Source organism: Zonotrichia albicollis, chromosome 3 (genome assembly GCF_047830755.1).
Source record: "Zonotrichia albicollis isolate bZonAlb1 chromosome 3, bZonAlb1.hap1, whole genome shotgun sequence".
Taxonomy (NCBI): Eukaryota; Metazoa; Chordata; class Aves; order Passeriformes; family Passerellidae; genus Zonotrichia; species Zonotrichia albicollis.
The window spans coordinates 34,868,770-34,886,790 of record NC_133821.1 but is presented as its reverse complement, the minus strand read 5'-3'; the positions used below and the strand labels follow the sequence as shown (position 1 = coordinate 34,886,790).

The 18,021-nt window shown below is 42.7% G+C and overlaps 1 protein-coding gene across 1 annotated transcript in view; it reads right to left on the bottom strand.

The window, feature by feature from the left end:
- Positions 1–3,805: 3,805 nt before the first annotated feature.
- Positions 3,806–18,021, bottom strand: part of PKDCC (protein kinase domain containing, cytoplasmic) — a 36,009-nt gene continuing 21,793 nt past the window's right edge. The window contains exons 4-7 of the mRNA XM_074537156.1: positions 17,595–17,674; positions 16,652–16,759; positions 6,623–6,796; positions 3,806–5,048 (exon numbers count right to left, since the gene is read on the bottom strand). Coding sequence (XP_074393257.1) covers positions 4,963–5,048; positions 6,623–6,796; positions 16,652–16,759; positions 17,595–17,674 — 448 coding nt within the window. The 3' untranslated portion in view covers positions 3,806–4,962. The remainder of the gene's footprint in view (positions 5,049–6,622; positions 6,797–16,651; positions 16,760–17,594; positions 17,675–18,021) is intronic.

Sequence of the window (18,021 nt, the reverse complement as noted above, 5' to 3'; positions counted from 1 at the left end):
TCTTTGTTTAAATTTCACAGGAACCTACATGTGCCCACATGGTCATGTACATATGGGAAAATCAGTGTATTTTTCCTCACTTATATGGCTCAAACATTTAGGTCCAAAAGGAAGGTTTTACTGAGTTCCTTCTTTGTTGAAAATGTAGCAGTCTGATACTGTTTTACGTGAACATAAATCAAAGATTAACTGATCTACACTGGTAAAATCAAGCTAAGTAAGATCAGATTCTCATTTTATCATTTCAAGTAGCCACTGGATAGTTTAGTCTTCCTTCAGCGCCTCCCAGTCATTTGCTGAAAAACTGTGGTTAGCAGGGATTTTTTGTCTAAAAGCCACAATTTCCAATAAACACATTGTGTGCCCTCTGGCTTGACATCAAAGACAGTTTCCTAATGAGGGTGGCTCCTGCTGAATTATATTTCCCATCAGTTTGAAGAGAAGTGGGGCACCTTTTACACAAAGGCAATTGTTGACTGTACACAAGCACAAAGGGACAGCATCTTGTTTCCTTCACATTTTTTTTAAATGCACCTCTTCAAAGCATTCATTCCAATTAGAAAAAAACATCACTTTTACTTACTCGTAAGAAACCTACTTGTCAGAGCTCAAATGCCAAGGCCCATGTCTGGGCTGAAGGAAGGACAGGGACTCTGTGTGCCCTGGGAGCTCTAGAGGAGGGTAGCCCAACATGTTTTGGTCCTGCTTAAAACACAGAAAGAGGAAAAAAATATATTTTCATGACCAAAAAAACCGATTCGGTGATCACATCTCAAAAAACATAAGCAGAGTATGACTGTGAAGTCTTTATACACTGCATTCTTTCCACCAATGTTCCTCTTCTTCTTTGAGTCCCATTTTCTGTTTCTGCAGTCGATTGATGAAAACTTTAGATGAGTCTTTTCAACCTATATCTGTTTGACTTCTTTCAACGCCATTTCACATTTTGACCAAAAGGTTAGGGATAAGTTTTCCTCTAAAAAACTTGTGAACAGTCTTGCCACTCCATTTTTTTGTTCCCCTTCCATCAATAGTAGTTTGTAGCTCACAGAATTTCATGCTAAAGAATACAATATAAGCTCTCCCTACTAAATCTGAACATCTGTGTTCACATCATCACTGTTCACATTATTATTTCCTGACAGGTAACATAATATGATCCCTGGATATTCACTGCCACCTTCAATATGCTTTGAATTACAAATCTTCTTGGTACAAGTTGATAAGGTGAATTTCAGAGGAAGGGACAAGGTCTTCACTGTGCACCTACCATGGTCAGGTTCTGCCCCAGGTGAGTGTCCCCTGTGGTTGCCATACCACAGACAGTAGCTGCAACAGGAGGAGCTGCCTTCCTGCCAGGTTGCTGTCCTCCCTGCACCCCATTCCACCATTCCCACATTTCTCACAAACCTTTGGGAAACTTGATCATGGCTGGCAGAAGGACTAAGCAAAATGCCTCAGTGAAGCAGTGAGAGGCAGGGCAAATCACAAATAATTGTACCACACTGAACTCCTTGATCTCATGTTGAAAGTACCTGACACTGTTCACCAGCATCTCACTGCCCATCCAACCCCCTTCACTCCTTATACAAACTTACCTGAACCTCTCAGCTGGAAACAGGGCCCAATTGTTTTCAGGCTTTGTCTCATGGCAATGAATGCTCATGGCAGTATTACTAATTCCATCACAGATTTCTCCCAGATGTGATGTGAGTTGTGACCACCTGTTTGAAGCTGATTACAGGACACCTCAGCTTTCCACTTAAAAAGACACACTAAAGTTGGGGAGAAAGCTCAGAAAAATGAGCTGAGATAAAGCAGTAGGCTCAGACACGACAGAGAAAAATAGGAGAACACATTTTTATTTTGCTCTAAGCTAAGATGAAAGCTCTTGGCAACCCTCAGGACATCAGGCTGAAGGTGATGCTGGCCAGTGCTTGTTTTATTGCCTGGAGCCTGTTCCCAGTGGTGGGGCTAGAACCACCTCCTCACCAAACCATCAGGAGACAGTGGGCAGCTCTTGGAGGTGCTCTGAGCCTCAGACCAGCCAGGACCCCATGGTGCTGGACTGGGCCAAGCACTCAGCACTGCCCCTTGCAGAGCTGCAGCACCCATGGCCTCACACAGCTCGCACTTCTCCAGATGAACTCAACATCCTGTTTAGCACTTCATTTTGTGCACAGGCAATTGGTTTTTCACGGAGGAAATAAGCTCTCCCTGTTCAGCATGACACGTACATAAGTACGTATACACATGCACACACGTGCATGTGCACACATAGACAGCAGTCCTTTAAAGCCCTGTGGGTGTCTTCTTTCATACTTCTGCCTTGTGGCTTGAGGAAGCCAGGAAATGTAAAAAGCAGTCCAAAAGTTAGGGGAAAAAACAGATAGAAATTCCTTTTCTGCAGAAAACATGAAGCAGGTCCCAAGCTGACTGGCCCAGACCTGCCAACTCACTTTGTGCCTTCCTTCCTCCTCTTCCTCCTCCTCTGTGGCTTCTCAAGGGTTTCCATGCCACATGTGCCAATCAGGCACTGCTGAATCAGACCCACTGCTGCAAAAATCACTTTCTCCACGTAAATTCAGAATTTTGCCAATGCTTACTACAGCTGTTAAATTCTCTTATTGTAGTATCACACCTCTCTTACTAAGATTTTAATCAGCATTTCCACTGGAAAGCCTTACTTTCAGAGTTATAAAACCTGCCTGTATAAAGTTGATTACCACTGAAATTTAAAATCCAGCTTCTTGGCTCACAGATATGTTTCTTTCTTGCTTACATTATCTCTGTTTGCAAAAGCTGATATAAATTGGTTTGGCAACTTTGTTTAATTCTGGGGATAAACAATTCCTGACTAAAGAGGCATTTTTTCCAGTGTACAGAAAGTGATGGAATGAAATTATTGAAGTTACCTACTACAGCTTTAAAGTATTACCATGAATGCCTTTTTTTTTCTTTTAAATGTTGGCATTTTTTCCATAGGAATGCAACTAAAGGATTTAAATTTAAAGAACGTTTTTAAATGCTGAGTATTTTTGGAACTGTGCAGTGCTTAATGGGAAGGAAATCACAGGAGGTTAAAGACTTTCAAAATACATACCAGCACCTCAGTGCCAACAACCCATATCACTTCAATGAACTGTGCAGTGTGTGTTGGCATGATTTATGCAGCAATTTTAAAAGAATCCATAGTGTTTGTTTATTACCACAGTATGATTGATGGGTTCCTAAGTGCAGAGCGACACAATCAGCTGAGCTATTAGGGCTGGGAGTTTGATAATTTGTGAGTTACAGCCATTACAGGACTCACTTCAGCCAATTGCCAGAGCCATTAGGGCATCAGCGACCTCAGAGAAACCTGAGACCCACTGCCCGTGGTGCCACTGTCAGACCTCCCCTCCTGCACCCCAAACTGCTGCCCGACTTCCCCGGCTCTCCTGCCCTCTCTCCCTTGCTCTCCCTGGCAGGGGCTGCTGCCCAGCCTCTGTTTTGGCCCGAGGAGCAATTTCATCAAGTCCTGCTCTCACCTTTGCCCCTTCCAAGTGCTCAAAGGCTGATAGCAGCATAAGGCAAAGAGCACAGAGCAGCGAAGGCTGCTCAACCACTGTCTGCTAACTGTGACTCACTTTGTGGCAGGCAACCACATAGGCAAAGCCACCAAGTACTCCAGGCACCAACAGACCCTTCCCTGGGAGACACTGGAACAACCTCAGTACTTTCTGGAAAAAATATCCCAAGTTTAAGTTTACATACAATACACTGGATTGAGGCATTTATTTGAAACACAAAAACCAAGAATAAAAGAAATTTTATTTATCTTTTTTCTTTTTTTTACAAAAATAAACAATTTGAGAAAAAAAAAGCACATATTTTCCTGACTGTACAAACTACAAAACAGTATGACATTGGTCACTTTAGCATTTACTTCATTGCTTTCACTGAAAGCAAATTCTCTAGACACACCCTGCCTTTAAGATGCATTTTATATAGAATTAAGGCTAGCATTCATTTGACATCATTAAGGTCATTTACTTCATTCACTCTAGAATCAGCAAGCGATGCCTTAGAAAACCAAGACCTGATGATAAAAGGTACGAATAAGATAGTCATTAAATTAGTACTGTTCAACCAGCTGGACTGCTTTGCCAGTCTGTCAAAGATGTGGCTTCCTGAACAATTCAAACTGATTCAACAAAAGTCTTAAGCACAGGCTTAATTGTAAGCATATGCTCAGGCCTATCCAGCAAAGCACTCGGCACTTGGGTAAGTCCCTGCCCTTTCAGTGGGACTATTCATATGCTTATGTGATTTGCTAGATCCACAAAATGGCTCTTTCAAATTAAAAATGAAACTTTATGATAACATTGGAAGCAAAAATGAAAATTAGTTGCAGTCTTGCAATTCTAAACATAAGCAATTCCTTCCGTTTGACAAATATGCTGGCATTGCATATCCCATAGCTTGAACACAAATGCTGATTGTCCTCAGCAACGTTTGCTATTCAGCAGACAAACTGATACGCTTCAGTTCCTCTGTTGTGATTGTACGTGCCCAAATAAATACCAGTGTGGAGGATACAGGCTTCCCAGAGAAATGATCAGCTTTCATCCCTGGACACACATGTATAGGTCAGAAATGTTATGTTAACCTTGCTTAGAAAAGCCAGGGCTGCCAGCTGATTTATAACCAAAATTATGCTCTAACAGTGTATCATCTCTTGTACTTTGCTTTGGGTTGTTTTGCTTTGTTTTTAAATCACATTTTCAAAATCTTGTTTTATTGCACATTCATCCTGGTCATGCAGGTTATTTCTTTAAAGTTTCCTTTAGCACTCTATAGATTAGAATGAATAATAGTGCAATTATTCTCCGGCCACAGCCGCCTTCTACCTAACAGCTGCCTATATTTATACACAAACAGCCCTTTTCACTCACGTGTCAGACTGAGCCACTTTAGGTGTCAGTCTGTCACCTTCACATATGTTATCTTGTCAGGATCAGGCACAATATGATTTGAGGCCATCTTGAAGAAGACAAGCTGCCGACCTGCATTGAATAGGAAAGAGGGGGAAGGGGAGAATATTTAGAAGTGATGAGCAAAAGCTAGCCTACCTTAAAATGCAGACATTTCAAATTCTACTTCAACCTGTGCATTCTTCAGGCCATGCAAGACTGAACTCTCTCTTAACTCCAGCTGGTATAAACCTGAACTGTTTTTGTCTAAAATGACACCAAAATTCCCCTGGTTTCAGTATCTTTACTCTTACCTAATTATAGTCAAGATATATCTGTGCACAGCTAGGACAGTAAATGAAAGAAAGGTCTGAAGACTTTAATACAAATTCCATGTGGTCTTTAAAAAAGTGTTTTGAGACTTCCACTAATAAAAACGGGCTTGGGTTGGGAGTTTAAATGAAGGAAATTTGTTTGATTGTACAGAAGCAGAATCATATTTGCACACTTGATCTTTATAAAACTGGTCAGTGTAATGTGTACTAAACATGACTTTCTCTGAAACAGCTCTTGCTGATCACTTTGTAGCTCTGGGCTTTAAACAAGCTGGAACAAGGTTTCTAGTCCTCAGACAAAAAGCAGCAGCAAGTGACAACAGCCTGGGTAGCATAAGGTACCTGCTGCATTTATATCCAAGGCCAGTATATATTATATCCATTTATATCCTTGAATTTGGCAAGTTTCTTTGTTTGGTGTCTGTGGGAGCCACAGCACAGCTCTTCTATCTCCCCACACTCAGTGACCTGGCACCTTGTTCACATTCCTGCCTCCCAACGAGCTCCTGCTGCCCCACAGACCTGCAAAATCACTGCCTTTCTTTGCAGCACAGAGATACACTCCATGCCTGCTGTACTTCTGCCTTCCCTCTCTAAACTTGAGAAAATCAAATGCTATTTGCTCCCAGCCTGCCTCTCTAGGGGGCCCCCATAACACTCTTTTCTTTAAAAGTATTGCATGGCAAATGGGATGCCTCAACTACTGAGCAAATTTCCAAGCTGCAAGTTTCAGGGACTCAGGTGCTCATGCCTTAGGAATGGTACGGCAAAGGGAATGACAAATAAGACTACAAATAGTGCTGTCCCGTTTGCTTTTAATATTGCAACCTGAGATAGGAGCTGCTCTAAACTTGCTATGAATTTCCCTGTGCCAGAATAAATACTTTTTTAATATATCAATTAACTGCAAAATTCCAGCTACAAACAGTCTGACATGATGACCTAGTAGTCACTAATTAGCTACAGACAAGGTTAACAGGAATTAGATTTTTCTTGGTTCCATGGAAGCGCCTGCTCACACCTCCCAGAAGCACAAAAATGCAAAAAAATAACACTTCAGATCCTGTGGTTTGGTAACCTGAGGTCCACATGCTTAGCCCTCTAGTGCCAGCTCCTGTGAGCCTGTGTGTAATTTCTGTTCCCCTGACAGCTGGCAAAGAGAAGCCTCACCAAAGAGAAGCTGCCTCAGCTGTACCTTCAGAAACTACCTCACTTCCAGTTGCTGCTGGTGGCTCCCCCAGCCCAGCACAACACACTCCCCAAGCTGTATTAAAACACTTAGGAAAGCCAGAAGAAGTGACTCAGTTCTGTTCCACAGCATCCAGGACCTACCTGTCCAAGTTGTCTGGTTAGTCAGGACGAAAGCTTTACACTGGGAGTAGCTGTCACAGATCTCAATGGCTTCGTTGACATCAAACACGGAGAGGAGGCAGCCCTTGTGGTGGTAGGATGGCCAGCATCTGTAGTTCTCATCAGGAATATAGGCTTCAGGCACCCGTCTGTACTCTGCAAATCAGAGCAGAGCAGTGGTTGGAAAGCTCCAGTAAACTGGTTGTTTTTAACAGGCAAGGTTTATTAGAGCAGCTTAGGAGCAGGATATATGATGGAAAAGCTGACGGTTTAGGCTGTACCAGCTCTGGTTTGCTCCCAAATGTGTTTATAGCTCTGCACTTTCCTTTCCTTTTCCTTCCCACCTTTCTTCTCCTCACCTTTTTCTCCAGAAAGCGTCTGTAAATAAACAGTCTGTGCACAAAACCCCTTCCCCTTCCCCACTGCGGAGGCAAGGCTTTGGTTTTATTAGGAGTTTTACAGGAAGAATGTCCCATTGAATAAACAGCGTCCACTTGAATGAACTGACTCACTGTCCTACTTCCCAACAGTGAGCAGGATTGTCGGGGTGAGACCTGACCAGGCGTTCCCAGCCCTCCCTCTCCCTCAGAAGAGAATACTATTTTTCTCTGGCTCCTTTAGAGAATGAAGAAAAGACAGGCTTTTAATTAAGCAAACTTTTTTTGCTTGCTCAGATTAGGACAAAAGAGGAGTCGCTTGATGGGCCTCTGAAGAGAAGGGAGGGGGGAGCAGCGGGAGCATGTCAGCGTGGTCCTGCCCAGCCGCGCCTCCGCTGCCCCACCGCCTGCTCCTCTCCTTGGCTGCCGTTCAGTCTCACTTGCCTTTATGAGCTGCCTCTTGTTCTCTGTTCACTGCTCCTCTCACTTTCCCAGCCACTAACGCGGCTTTCTCTAATGAATGCATCAGCAAATTCAACTGATCATTTATAAACATTTCTGTTTAGCCTCCAGACACACAAATTAATGGTTCCCTCCTGTCTCTCCTCCCCACGTCCTATTCAAAAAACTAAATAGATTCTATATTTCTTCTAATTGTGTCTATTATGGAAACCAGAGCGGCCTGCCCTGACTCACAGTCTATTCTTAAGTCACTTTGGTTCAGGCATTTTCTGCCTGCTCTGCTGATTCAGCCTGCTAATATTTCATACGGCACATTGTATGAACAGCACTGAGTCAAAGGCAACTGTGTCTGCTACTCCAAACTGTCAATATTTCAACTGGAAAAAGAAGTGCACATTCATGAGCGCTCATTCTCACCACACAGTCTGGAATAGTGGGAAACAAATGTAGTAAATACATTCTATTTTAAGCCCTAGCTCATTTAAAGTATCATAAGAAACATTCCCAAACAAGAAGCAAAATCAGAGCTGATCATGTCCCAGTTAAATCAAAAGCAAAAAAGTTTTTTTGATTCAGGAAATGCAGATTCATGCACAAGAAAAAAAAAATTCAAAATGTAGTTCCACATTATGACTGGTCATTTCTCCATCAAAAATATTTATGCATTTCTTCTGAAGAGAAGTCAGAGCATAAATCAAACTGTTGGCTAGGTAAAAGTCCCTTTTTTCCCCAGTTTCTGTATCAACTGGAGTGTAACAATAATTGAATGTAACAGAAAATGCTCTTCACATGGCAACTGCTGAGTATTGATTTGTACCTCACAGCCTAGGTCAGTAAAATGATGTGTACAAATTAAAAGCAAAAAAAAAAAAAAATCCATTCCCTGTAGTTAGCACTGTATGTAACCATTTATATCAGTATACATGCTATGCTGACTGGATGTAAAATGTGATTATCCACAGCTCCTCTTTGCACACCACAGAACAGCCACCTCACACTGAACTGTGCCAAGCCCCATGCCCCAGGAGGCATTCACAGAGCAGGAGATGAAGCATCTGCCTGATTCTCTGTGACAGCAGGGAGCCTGTCCCAGCCCTTCTCCAGGGCACTTTGGGAGTCTGACAGGCTCCACACTGGGGCTAGGAGGAAGTGCAGCATCCCTCAGCACACCATCACTGCACTAAGAGAGCAGCCCTACATCATACCATGTGCTTTTCTTCATGCAAGGGAGAAGCCCACCTTGAGGACCCTTATTTAGTATTTAAAATATTTAAACTTTTGAGCACAGATATGCCTCTTAATAGGCCTAAAGTGCTTCCCTTTTCCTCAGCTCCCAACACAGCTCTCAGGGATTAGGCTCTCAGCTGACATACACACTTCAAAGGAGCAGCAGTGATTCAGAAGTAGGAGATAAAGTTCTCCCTTTCCATTGCCTTTTTCAAGGTGACCAAGCCTGGTAAATCATCTGGGCAGCTCAGATACATTAATCAAAAGAGTTGGGCCAGCCAGGACCTTGCCAAATGCGATGGCAAGGTCCTGGTTTCAGTCTGCAAGCGAGGATGGAAACAGCCATGCAAGGGTAGTGTCACCACTCAGCAGAGCCCTGTGGCTGTCCCTTCTTGCTGCTCCCTGCCAGTTCTGACATGAAGGAAAGCCAAAACCATCTCCAATGACTCATGGGAACAAGTACCAGGAACATGGCAGTGTGACACAGATGCAAAGAGCATTTTCCTTTGGCTGGGAGATCACCAAGCACCACGCGGGTGGAAACACCGCCACTAGAATCTGAGGGAAGGCACACAGTCACACTGGCTGGGCTCCACAAGGGCAGCTTCTGACAGCACCTCCAGCTGGCAGGAGCCACTGGATACCTGCAATCTGGGGACTGTGCTGCCCACAGGGAGGGGAGGATGCAGTGAGGGGAACGCAGAAAGGCAGCCTTTGTCCCCGCTAGCATGGCAAACAGCAGCGATGGCTGCCTGGGGGTACCTTCCCTTAGGAGCATCCCAATGGAAGGCAGCCACAAGGAGTGGAGAGCAGCGATGGCCCTGCACCTGGTTCCTGCTCCCACACCAGCCGGGCACTCCTGCTTGCCCTGGGAAGCCAACATGGAACCTCTCTTAAACTATTACAGTCAGAGCTGATCAGAAACTCATTGCAACACCAATCAAGTGGTGGTCTAAGCAAACTGCACTTCTCTTCAAAACTCACTCCATCTCCAGCAGAGCAAGGCAGCTGCCTTGTCCATTTGCATGGTAAAGGCAAGTATTCCTGGAATCCCTTCCTTGCATAGTGCTGATTTAGGGAGCTTACCCTTTAGCCCTTATTTGTGTGACTTGTGAAGAAAGGCACTCCTCTCACATGAACAGGAAGGACCTTCCTGAGGATGCTCCTCCACTAAGATGTTTCCCAGCAGTGACATTAGGCCCAGCCCTCAGGAGAGCTGGGCTTCCCCTACACATTTAAATTGGACACCACAGTGCAGCTACTCAATTAAGCAGTACTCCAATGGTTTAAAGACAGCTCCAGCCCAAGTTTTTGTCCTGCCAAGACCTGGAACTTGCTTAAATGGAGTCCTTGGAATTTGAAGGCTCACAGCAGTAAATCACATCATAAAAAGGTCAAAGTTCTGGTCAATTTCCAGACTAATGGTGTTTAAAACCAATAAATGCTTGCCTAATACTATAAATGCAGCCATAAATTTACACTTTTGTGTACATACACATAGCTTGACAGAGAGTACATAAAGTCTATCAAGGTAATGGCAAAGAATAGATCAGAGAAATGCAAGGCATCCGTACTGGTATCAGCAGAAAAAAAAAAACCTTTCCTCCATCTACTAATTTTGAGAGGATTGAAGCAACTAAATGCAGTGCAGTAAGCCTGATCTTGATGTCATTTACAGTGCATTTACTCCAGAGTTTAACACAGGGGAGGTAATACAAGAGCTCACACTTACACAGATAGATTCTACTCCAAAGCATTTTTTCTTGTAAACATTTTGGAGCTACAAGATACCTTGCTATGCTGAAGCCAGGCAATCCTCAGAAGTTTTGTTTTGTGATAGCTTTTATAGTTTTAAATATTTTTACACGGTTGTTCTGATCAATCAAAACATGCTGCTTTGATCAGGCCAAAATCTCAGAAGTTTCTTAGCATGTTAGCCGCATCTCCATGATGGCCACACTGATCCTCAAACCAAGATCACCCACTTGTTGTGACAAGTAAGAGAGGCATCTTTAAAAGCAATCTGCAGCATCATGGTCCAGTGCAAGAGCTAAAGAAAAAAAACAGCCAATGCTTTAAATTCTTATTCTATCTTTTTTTCCATCAAAAACCACCTGCATTGTCCCAAAGCTGACTACAATCTATAAACATACTCATTTTCACTGTACTAGACTGAATCATATAAAGAGCTCCACAAGTATATAATAAACTATGTGAAACCGCCTGCGGTTTCCCCCTTTTAGCCTGTCTGAATCACCCTAAATCTGACTTTAATCAGTCCTAATGACCATTTATTTCAGCCACAGCAGCCAGACTGCATTTTTACTACCAACTACAGCTACTTGTTGGAGATTTGCCCAGTTCTCTTATCACCTGCCAATACACTGTGGGTTAATGACAGAGACACAACCACGTACATCCTTGAGAGAAAAATAATGTTGCTCCTTTTTCTCCATCCTTTATTCTTCCAGTCTCAGGAGGAACACTGGCAGTCAGCTCTGGAATTGCTTTTAATTGCTTTGCTCACAAGTAAGCAGAAAGAGCCTGATCTTGCCAATAGCAGCAAAAAGTGGTATTGAGCAGCGTTTTGCTCTACAAACAGGCCCCTCCTGATTCCCAGGGAGCTCTTGGAGAACAGCACTGGATCCAAAATAGACAATAACACACTGATGTTTTTAGTATGCTTCATTTTACTCTGAACTTTTCCTCATGTTCCAATACCTCACATTTAAACATGCTTCTGACAGCAGGCCCCACAAAGCACTGTGCACGGTTTGCTAAGAGATTGACATTTTGGTGTGCCTGAGGGAGTGACGGGCAGGCCTGTCCCACGGGCTCTGCCTTCAGCCAGGCCTGACACATCCCAACTGCTGGGAAAGCCAGGCTGGCCTGGCAGGCATGGCTCTGCCTCAGAGCAGGAGAGAGCCCTGCTCCTGTGGGGAGCGTTCCCTCACAGCAGGACAGAGCCCTGCTCCTGTGGGGAGTGTTTCTCTCTGAGCAGGAGAGAGCAAGAGAGAGCCCTGCTCCTGTGGGGAGCATTGCCTCAGAGCAGAAGAGAGCAGGAGAGAGCCCTGCTCCTGTGGGGAGCATTCCCCTCAGAGCAGAAGAGAGCCCTGCTCCTGTGGGGAGCATTCCCTCAGAGCAGGAGAGAGCCCTGCTCCTGTGGAGAGCATTCCCTCAGAGCAGAAGAGAACAGGAGAGAGCCCTGCTCCTGTGGGGAGCATTCCTGTGTCCTGAGCATGGGCCAGGCCAGGCCTCATGGCTCTTTGTGCACTCCCACTGTGCCGGCAGCAGAGCCGAATTTAAATCAGCATGCAGACCGTCGCCGAAACACAAATAAATAACCAGAGGAACAACATGTTCCCTTACATTTTATTCCTGTTAATATGACACAGCTGGAGCACTTTTCCTGCCTCGTGCCACACATCCCAGGAAGCTGTTTCATACCCACAGCCACCTCTGTGGCACACACCAATTTACCAAAGGCAACAAGCCCAAAATGTCCTACAGATGCTTAAACATTGAATGTGGTCCACCCAATCATAAAAACAAGGATGCTGATGATGGACAAGCCAGAAGCTGCCTAGGGTCACGTGTTGGGTCATTTAAGCTTGAAGACAGAGGCCCACAGGATTTATAAAAGACACTCAGCGACTTCTTTAGTGTCCTGGAAGGGAACCAAGGACCTCAGCAGAAAGCATTTTGCTGTGCAGGGCCAAGTTGGACAGGGAGAAGTTCAGCAACAGCAAAACATTACTCAGGGAACAGGGTAAATGGCTTGCACAGTGGTGGAGACACAAGTGAGCAACAAGCAACTGGTTGTGGTCCCTGCAGAGCTGCACAGACCCACATGGCTGCAAAGGAACCTGCTCCTGTGTTCCTGTGTGCTGCCATTGTCTGCCTCCTGATGTGAGAGCCCTCCAGCCAGGCAGGGTGCAAAGGAGACTTTCTGCCCTGTGCTCCTTTCCCCCTCAGCCCTGAGGGCACTGGGAAAGGGATACCAAGGGATATGAATAAAAATAATTTTAAAAAATATAAAGCTGACAAGATTTATTATAATATATTTTGATAGAGCAGGAATCTGGGCTACAGTTTGTTCCTGATTTCAATAATTCTTGGGTAGATTTACAGATTCCTAAGCAGGTTGCTATAGTGATCCTGCAGAATATTTTTTTTCAAAACACTGTTGTACTGTAAATATTTACATACAGCATAATCCTGCCAAATTGTCTTGAGACAAAGAAAAACACAATGTGTCTTTGCTTTATGTCCAGCCTTCCAGCTTTTTTAGCTTTGAGAATGTGCTTTAAGCTAACAACAGCAGCTAATTACAGCTTTCTGTGGGCTTGCACACCCCCAGACCTAATAATGGGTCATTTATTAGCTTTAATGAATAACAAAGCTATCCGATTTACAAGTGTTAGCTGATTTCACGCATTTCTGAGTAAATTCTGAGTTAACTGAAGGGCTGGGGCTTAGCTCAAGGGCCAGATACTTGGTACAAATCACTGTCACTTGATTGAAGTAATAAAAACCTTGATACTGGGGCATGACTTTACTGATGAACATCAGTAGTTTTTTTATAGTCTCCTTAATCTGGATAATTAATGGAATGATTTAATCATTTTTAGATAACATATGTCAGAAGAAATACATGGTTCCTGTTTTAATTCACATTCTTCTGGATTCCAGCAGGAGAGGCCAACAGCCAATGGAATATAAAAGCATTTGTTCCTGGTGTTGTTTTAAACGCTGCAATGTTCCCATATCAACATGAAGAGCAGTGTGATTTATGACTGCAGAACACATACACAGCTATCAAATGTCTCCCACGCCTCTACTCTAGGATACCAGACCAAAGTCCAGAGCATAATATAATTTACAGCACTATAAAATCTTTACAACTGAAGCACAGTGAAAGCTTAATATCCAAGACCTTCTGTAATATGACTATGTCATCTTGTTAAACTTCATTTATGAGAACACTAGGCCCGACAAGAACTTTCTTCGTGCCACTTCCCTACTGCTTATCAATATCACCTTTCTCACTTTGTGGTGCTCATAGGAGGAGGTCTTCCTTTCAAAAACATAAGTTCACATAGATAACACACTGTTTCCTCAACGGTAATGTTTTAGTTATGGCCTTACATGACTTGCCCAAGATCATGATCTTGTCTTTCTTACTATGAATTTACAATGGTCTATCCAAGATAATGCCTAATTCCAAGCATTTAAGACCTAAGACAAATTCTGAAGCTCCATTACCTGAACCTTCTGTAGTTTCTTCTCAAAACCAAACCAAAACAAAACCTTATAATTCTTGAATCTGAATTCTCCTCCTGTTTTTTTAGGATTTCAAAACAGGTCATGCACCAGAAAGACCTTATTTTGTCACTAAACCTTTAGATGCCAGGAGATTGGCATCACAGGTTCCTGTCATTTCTACTATTTGTGAGAGCAAAAGTCCCGGGAATGAGTCACCTTGTGAGAGTTCTATCATCTGGAGCAAAATGGATGTAAACTTGTGCCTCCCCCATCTTGGCACCCATTGGGGTATGAATGCAAAGATGATTAACTCCAATCTGGCCTGAGAATCAAATAATCACCTTTCATTTAATCTTAACTTGGCACTGGGCAGAAAAACACCCTTCTTAAACTTTGTCTATGCTGCAGAGCAACATAGAAAGCATTTTAAAAAATCATACAATCTTAAAAACAAGGCCAAAGCAGGACCTCAACCTACAGTTTGGGAAATAATCCCAGTTGTTCCTTTTCATCCCTGTCTACCCCTCTACCAAGATCTACGCACAATATTCCATCTGCTCAGCTGTTCAGCCTTGGTTTCAGTGGTGAGGATGCAATCTCAGTTGGGAACATCCTGCCAGTAGAAGAGCCTGATTCCCTGAACACTATTCCCTTCCAGGACACCTGTCACCCTCTCCTGCAAATCCACTGGACCACAAGAGAATTCTTCATTCCATTATCTCCAAATAAATTCTAATTAATAATTTCCAATTCCATAATCTCTGGATTGAAAATTTTAAAAATTATTTCCAACACAGTATTAGTATCAGATATCAGTTGAGGAAAGATAATGGTTTGAATTAAAATTATAAAAGTGAATATATAGGCCCATTTTAGCCCTCGTTATATAACTTCTTCATATTTGCCTGGAATGGAAAGGGAGTCTTAAAATAGAAATAGATTACAACACCTTTTCTGTTTGGTTAATGTGCCCTTAAAACAAACTAGAAACAGGCCTGCACATCTTAAAGGCATGGCAGCTAAGTCTGAGAACACATCTAATCTAAGTGTAATTTCTAGTAACATATCCAGTTCCTCAGGCTTGTCCCTGTTTGAGAACATTTTCCTATCAAGAAATTCAATATTACACTTAGAGTATTTAATGTACATTATCCAATACGTTACATAAAGCATCTACAGATTTTCAACATCTTTGGTCACACTGTTAAGTGCCTAAGTCCATTAGCAGTGTCCTGCAGATAAAACAGGCTCCTTGCAGAGCAGGGCATTACCACCATGAACATGGGGGCAGTGGATTCTGTGTTACATTATCAAGGACTCTACAGAATTAAATTAACACAAAAATGTGTAATTATTACAGTAGCTAAATATACACAGAGCTCTGCTTCGTATCGATGGAAACCTGCACTGATACTCTGACTCCTGCTGTCCAAAGCTTCTCTCCTTGTGAGTCTTTATAAACATGACAGATATCTAAAATTCAAAACCTTCACCTCATCCTGATTCAGCAGTGAAACCTGGAATCAACCAGCATCACAGAACAACTTCAGTTCTCCTGGCACTTCTTCAACAAAGGACATGTTTGTACTATTGATTGTACTGCTGAAAATAATTTTGATGTGTTGACAGGTATCACTCACCACAGATGTGATGAAAAGCTGAAAATTAGAAAGTTAAATGAACACCTGCAACAATTTCTCTGCCAATTTTACAACAAAATAAATATTGAATTATTCTGATAAGTGGGTCAAATTCATCCCTGGTATCATGGCCCTTTGAGGTTAACAGAGCCTCAACCAGAATGAATTTGGCTCCTGTGTCTCTTTCCTGAGCAAATGCTTCACTGAACTTTTCAAACCCCCTGTGCCAACATTCATCTTCATTTAGAACCCATCTTTCCCTCTTTACTGAGCTTTTGCAGCAAAGTCATAATTTTCCTATCAACTTGCAGTCAATTATGTTGACAGTTTGACATGAATATTGTACGTACACAAAAATAATTTGCAAAACAGCTTTTACAATTGTTGGGCTTAACAGTCATTTCCAGCACACATAATATTCTTTGACATGTACAATTCCACAGCTGTCCTTCTAGGAAGAACATGCACCACAGCTTGAATAGCATAGAGACATGTTATGAAAAAGATACTGTTATTCAGCCTTGTTTTCATCCTGTTCTTTTTTTCTATTTTTTCATTCTATTGCTGGCAGAAGATGAGGGACACACTATTTTTCCTTTGCAAAGGAAGTACTAATTTACTTCCTCTTAGTCTTCCAATCAATAAACACTTATGTAACAAGAAATTCATTTAAAGTCCCAGGAAGCCCATGGGGGGTTACAGCCTCATGACTGGATTCTCCCCAATATAGGTTCAGGCAGGTTTTGGTACTACAACAGCAGTGTGTGGATGTGGTGAAACATGTTTTCCATAAATCTGTCATGGAGAACTCCCTTTGGATTTCCTTATTCCCATTACAGCCTGCTCACACTTATGGATGTCCAGCTACATCACAGAGTGAGAAGAGTTACAGGAGGCTCCCAGGAAGCAAAAAGCAGATAAAATATTATCACATGCATGATTTCAAGGACCACCAAGCTTTGCTTTCTGCACATTAGCCCTTGCAAACCCCACAACAATAACAAATCTCAGATTTTTAGTTTCAAGGAAGATGACTTTACCAGCTTTTGGCACCCGGGTTGTGTTCTGCAGGTACTCCCCACTCTTATACAGATCCAAAACTCTCTCCAGCTGAGCAGCTGTCTCATCTATTCCCCAGTGCAGTTCTCCTTTAAAAAAGCAGAGGAAAAGAATGACTTAGATGAGGAACATCCTGCACAGGACAAAGCAAGGTTTTAGTTGAATGAAGCCCTAAGTTTGGGAGTCCCATGGTGCCCTGCTCCATGGCAGGGTGGTGATGTGAGCAGGAAATCCCTGAGTTCCTACAGGTTCCTACAAGTCTCACACCTGACATGGCCCAGGCATTCCAGAGGCTGGCTCGTCCAGCTGGTAGCCCCAGGCCTGCAGGCACAAAACACTGAGGAGAGCTCCCCACAAGGGATCAACATCAGCCAGTACAGGGAGCTCCAAAGCTTTGCTGGCTCATTAGCTATAGCCCAGCATCATTTATTTTCCCTTCAGATGTACACATGGAGCAAGGCACTGAAAAACCTCAAATCAGTGTCACAGGCAACTACTTTTGTCTCAAAGCCACTACTTTGGTAGTGAAGATCTATGGAAATGCCATTTGTGCCGCTGGCTTCTGAGGTATAAAACACCACTGATATCATTGACAATGAGAAAGTATCCTGGTTTTTATGATTAAAATTTCCCTTTCCAGGGACAGAAGTTTTTCCAGACCCCACATGGAATTGCCTTCTGATACAATTCACCCTGAGGTGTCAGAATGAAACATATATTTCTGTGAAGCCTAGATAAAATCTAAAAATGGGATTTCTCTGATGTATGGGCCCATTCTTGCCTTCTTGGTATGGGAGCAATTTCATTCTTGATAGAAAAATAATCTAGTTCTATTGCAGTGAGCATAAAAGCAGCATCCTCCCCTCCCAACCATAATAGTTACACTAAAAAACTACTTGGCATTACCATGTTTATTGTGATTACCTGTTGCATTGACTATCTTATCCAGCAATGGTCTCAGTGAGGATGGAGCACTGTGTGGAAGAAGATAGGTAAAAAAAAACCTGCAATAGAAAAGTAACCAATATTGACTTTTTTTTTTTTTTACAAGAGTTTACAAACAACTGGTAACTGCAGAACATCATGAGGAATAAAATTCCTATTGCTTATATGCCACTGACCTATACAGGAAATATAATGGTATTCTATACTCAAATAAATACATAGCTGAGACTATTCACACACAGCTGTCTGGCATACCTAGACCACGCTGCTATATACAAGGCTGCCTTGTACCTATGTGTAAATGTTCCATTAATACAGCAATTTGCTGTGAAGCCCCAAGGATTGTGACTATTTGCAAAGCTGTCTGTACTTCAACAAACTAAAAGGATGCCATCAACCCCATAAA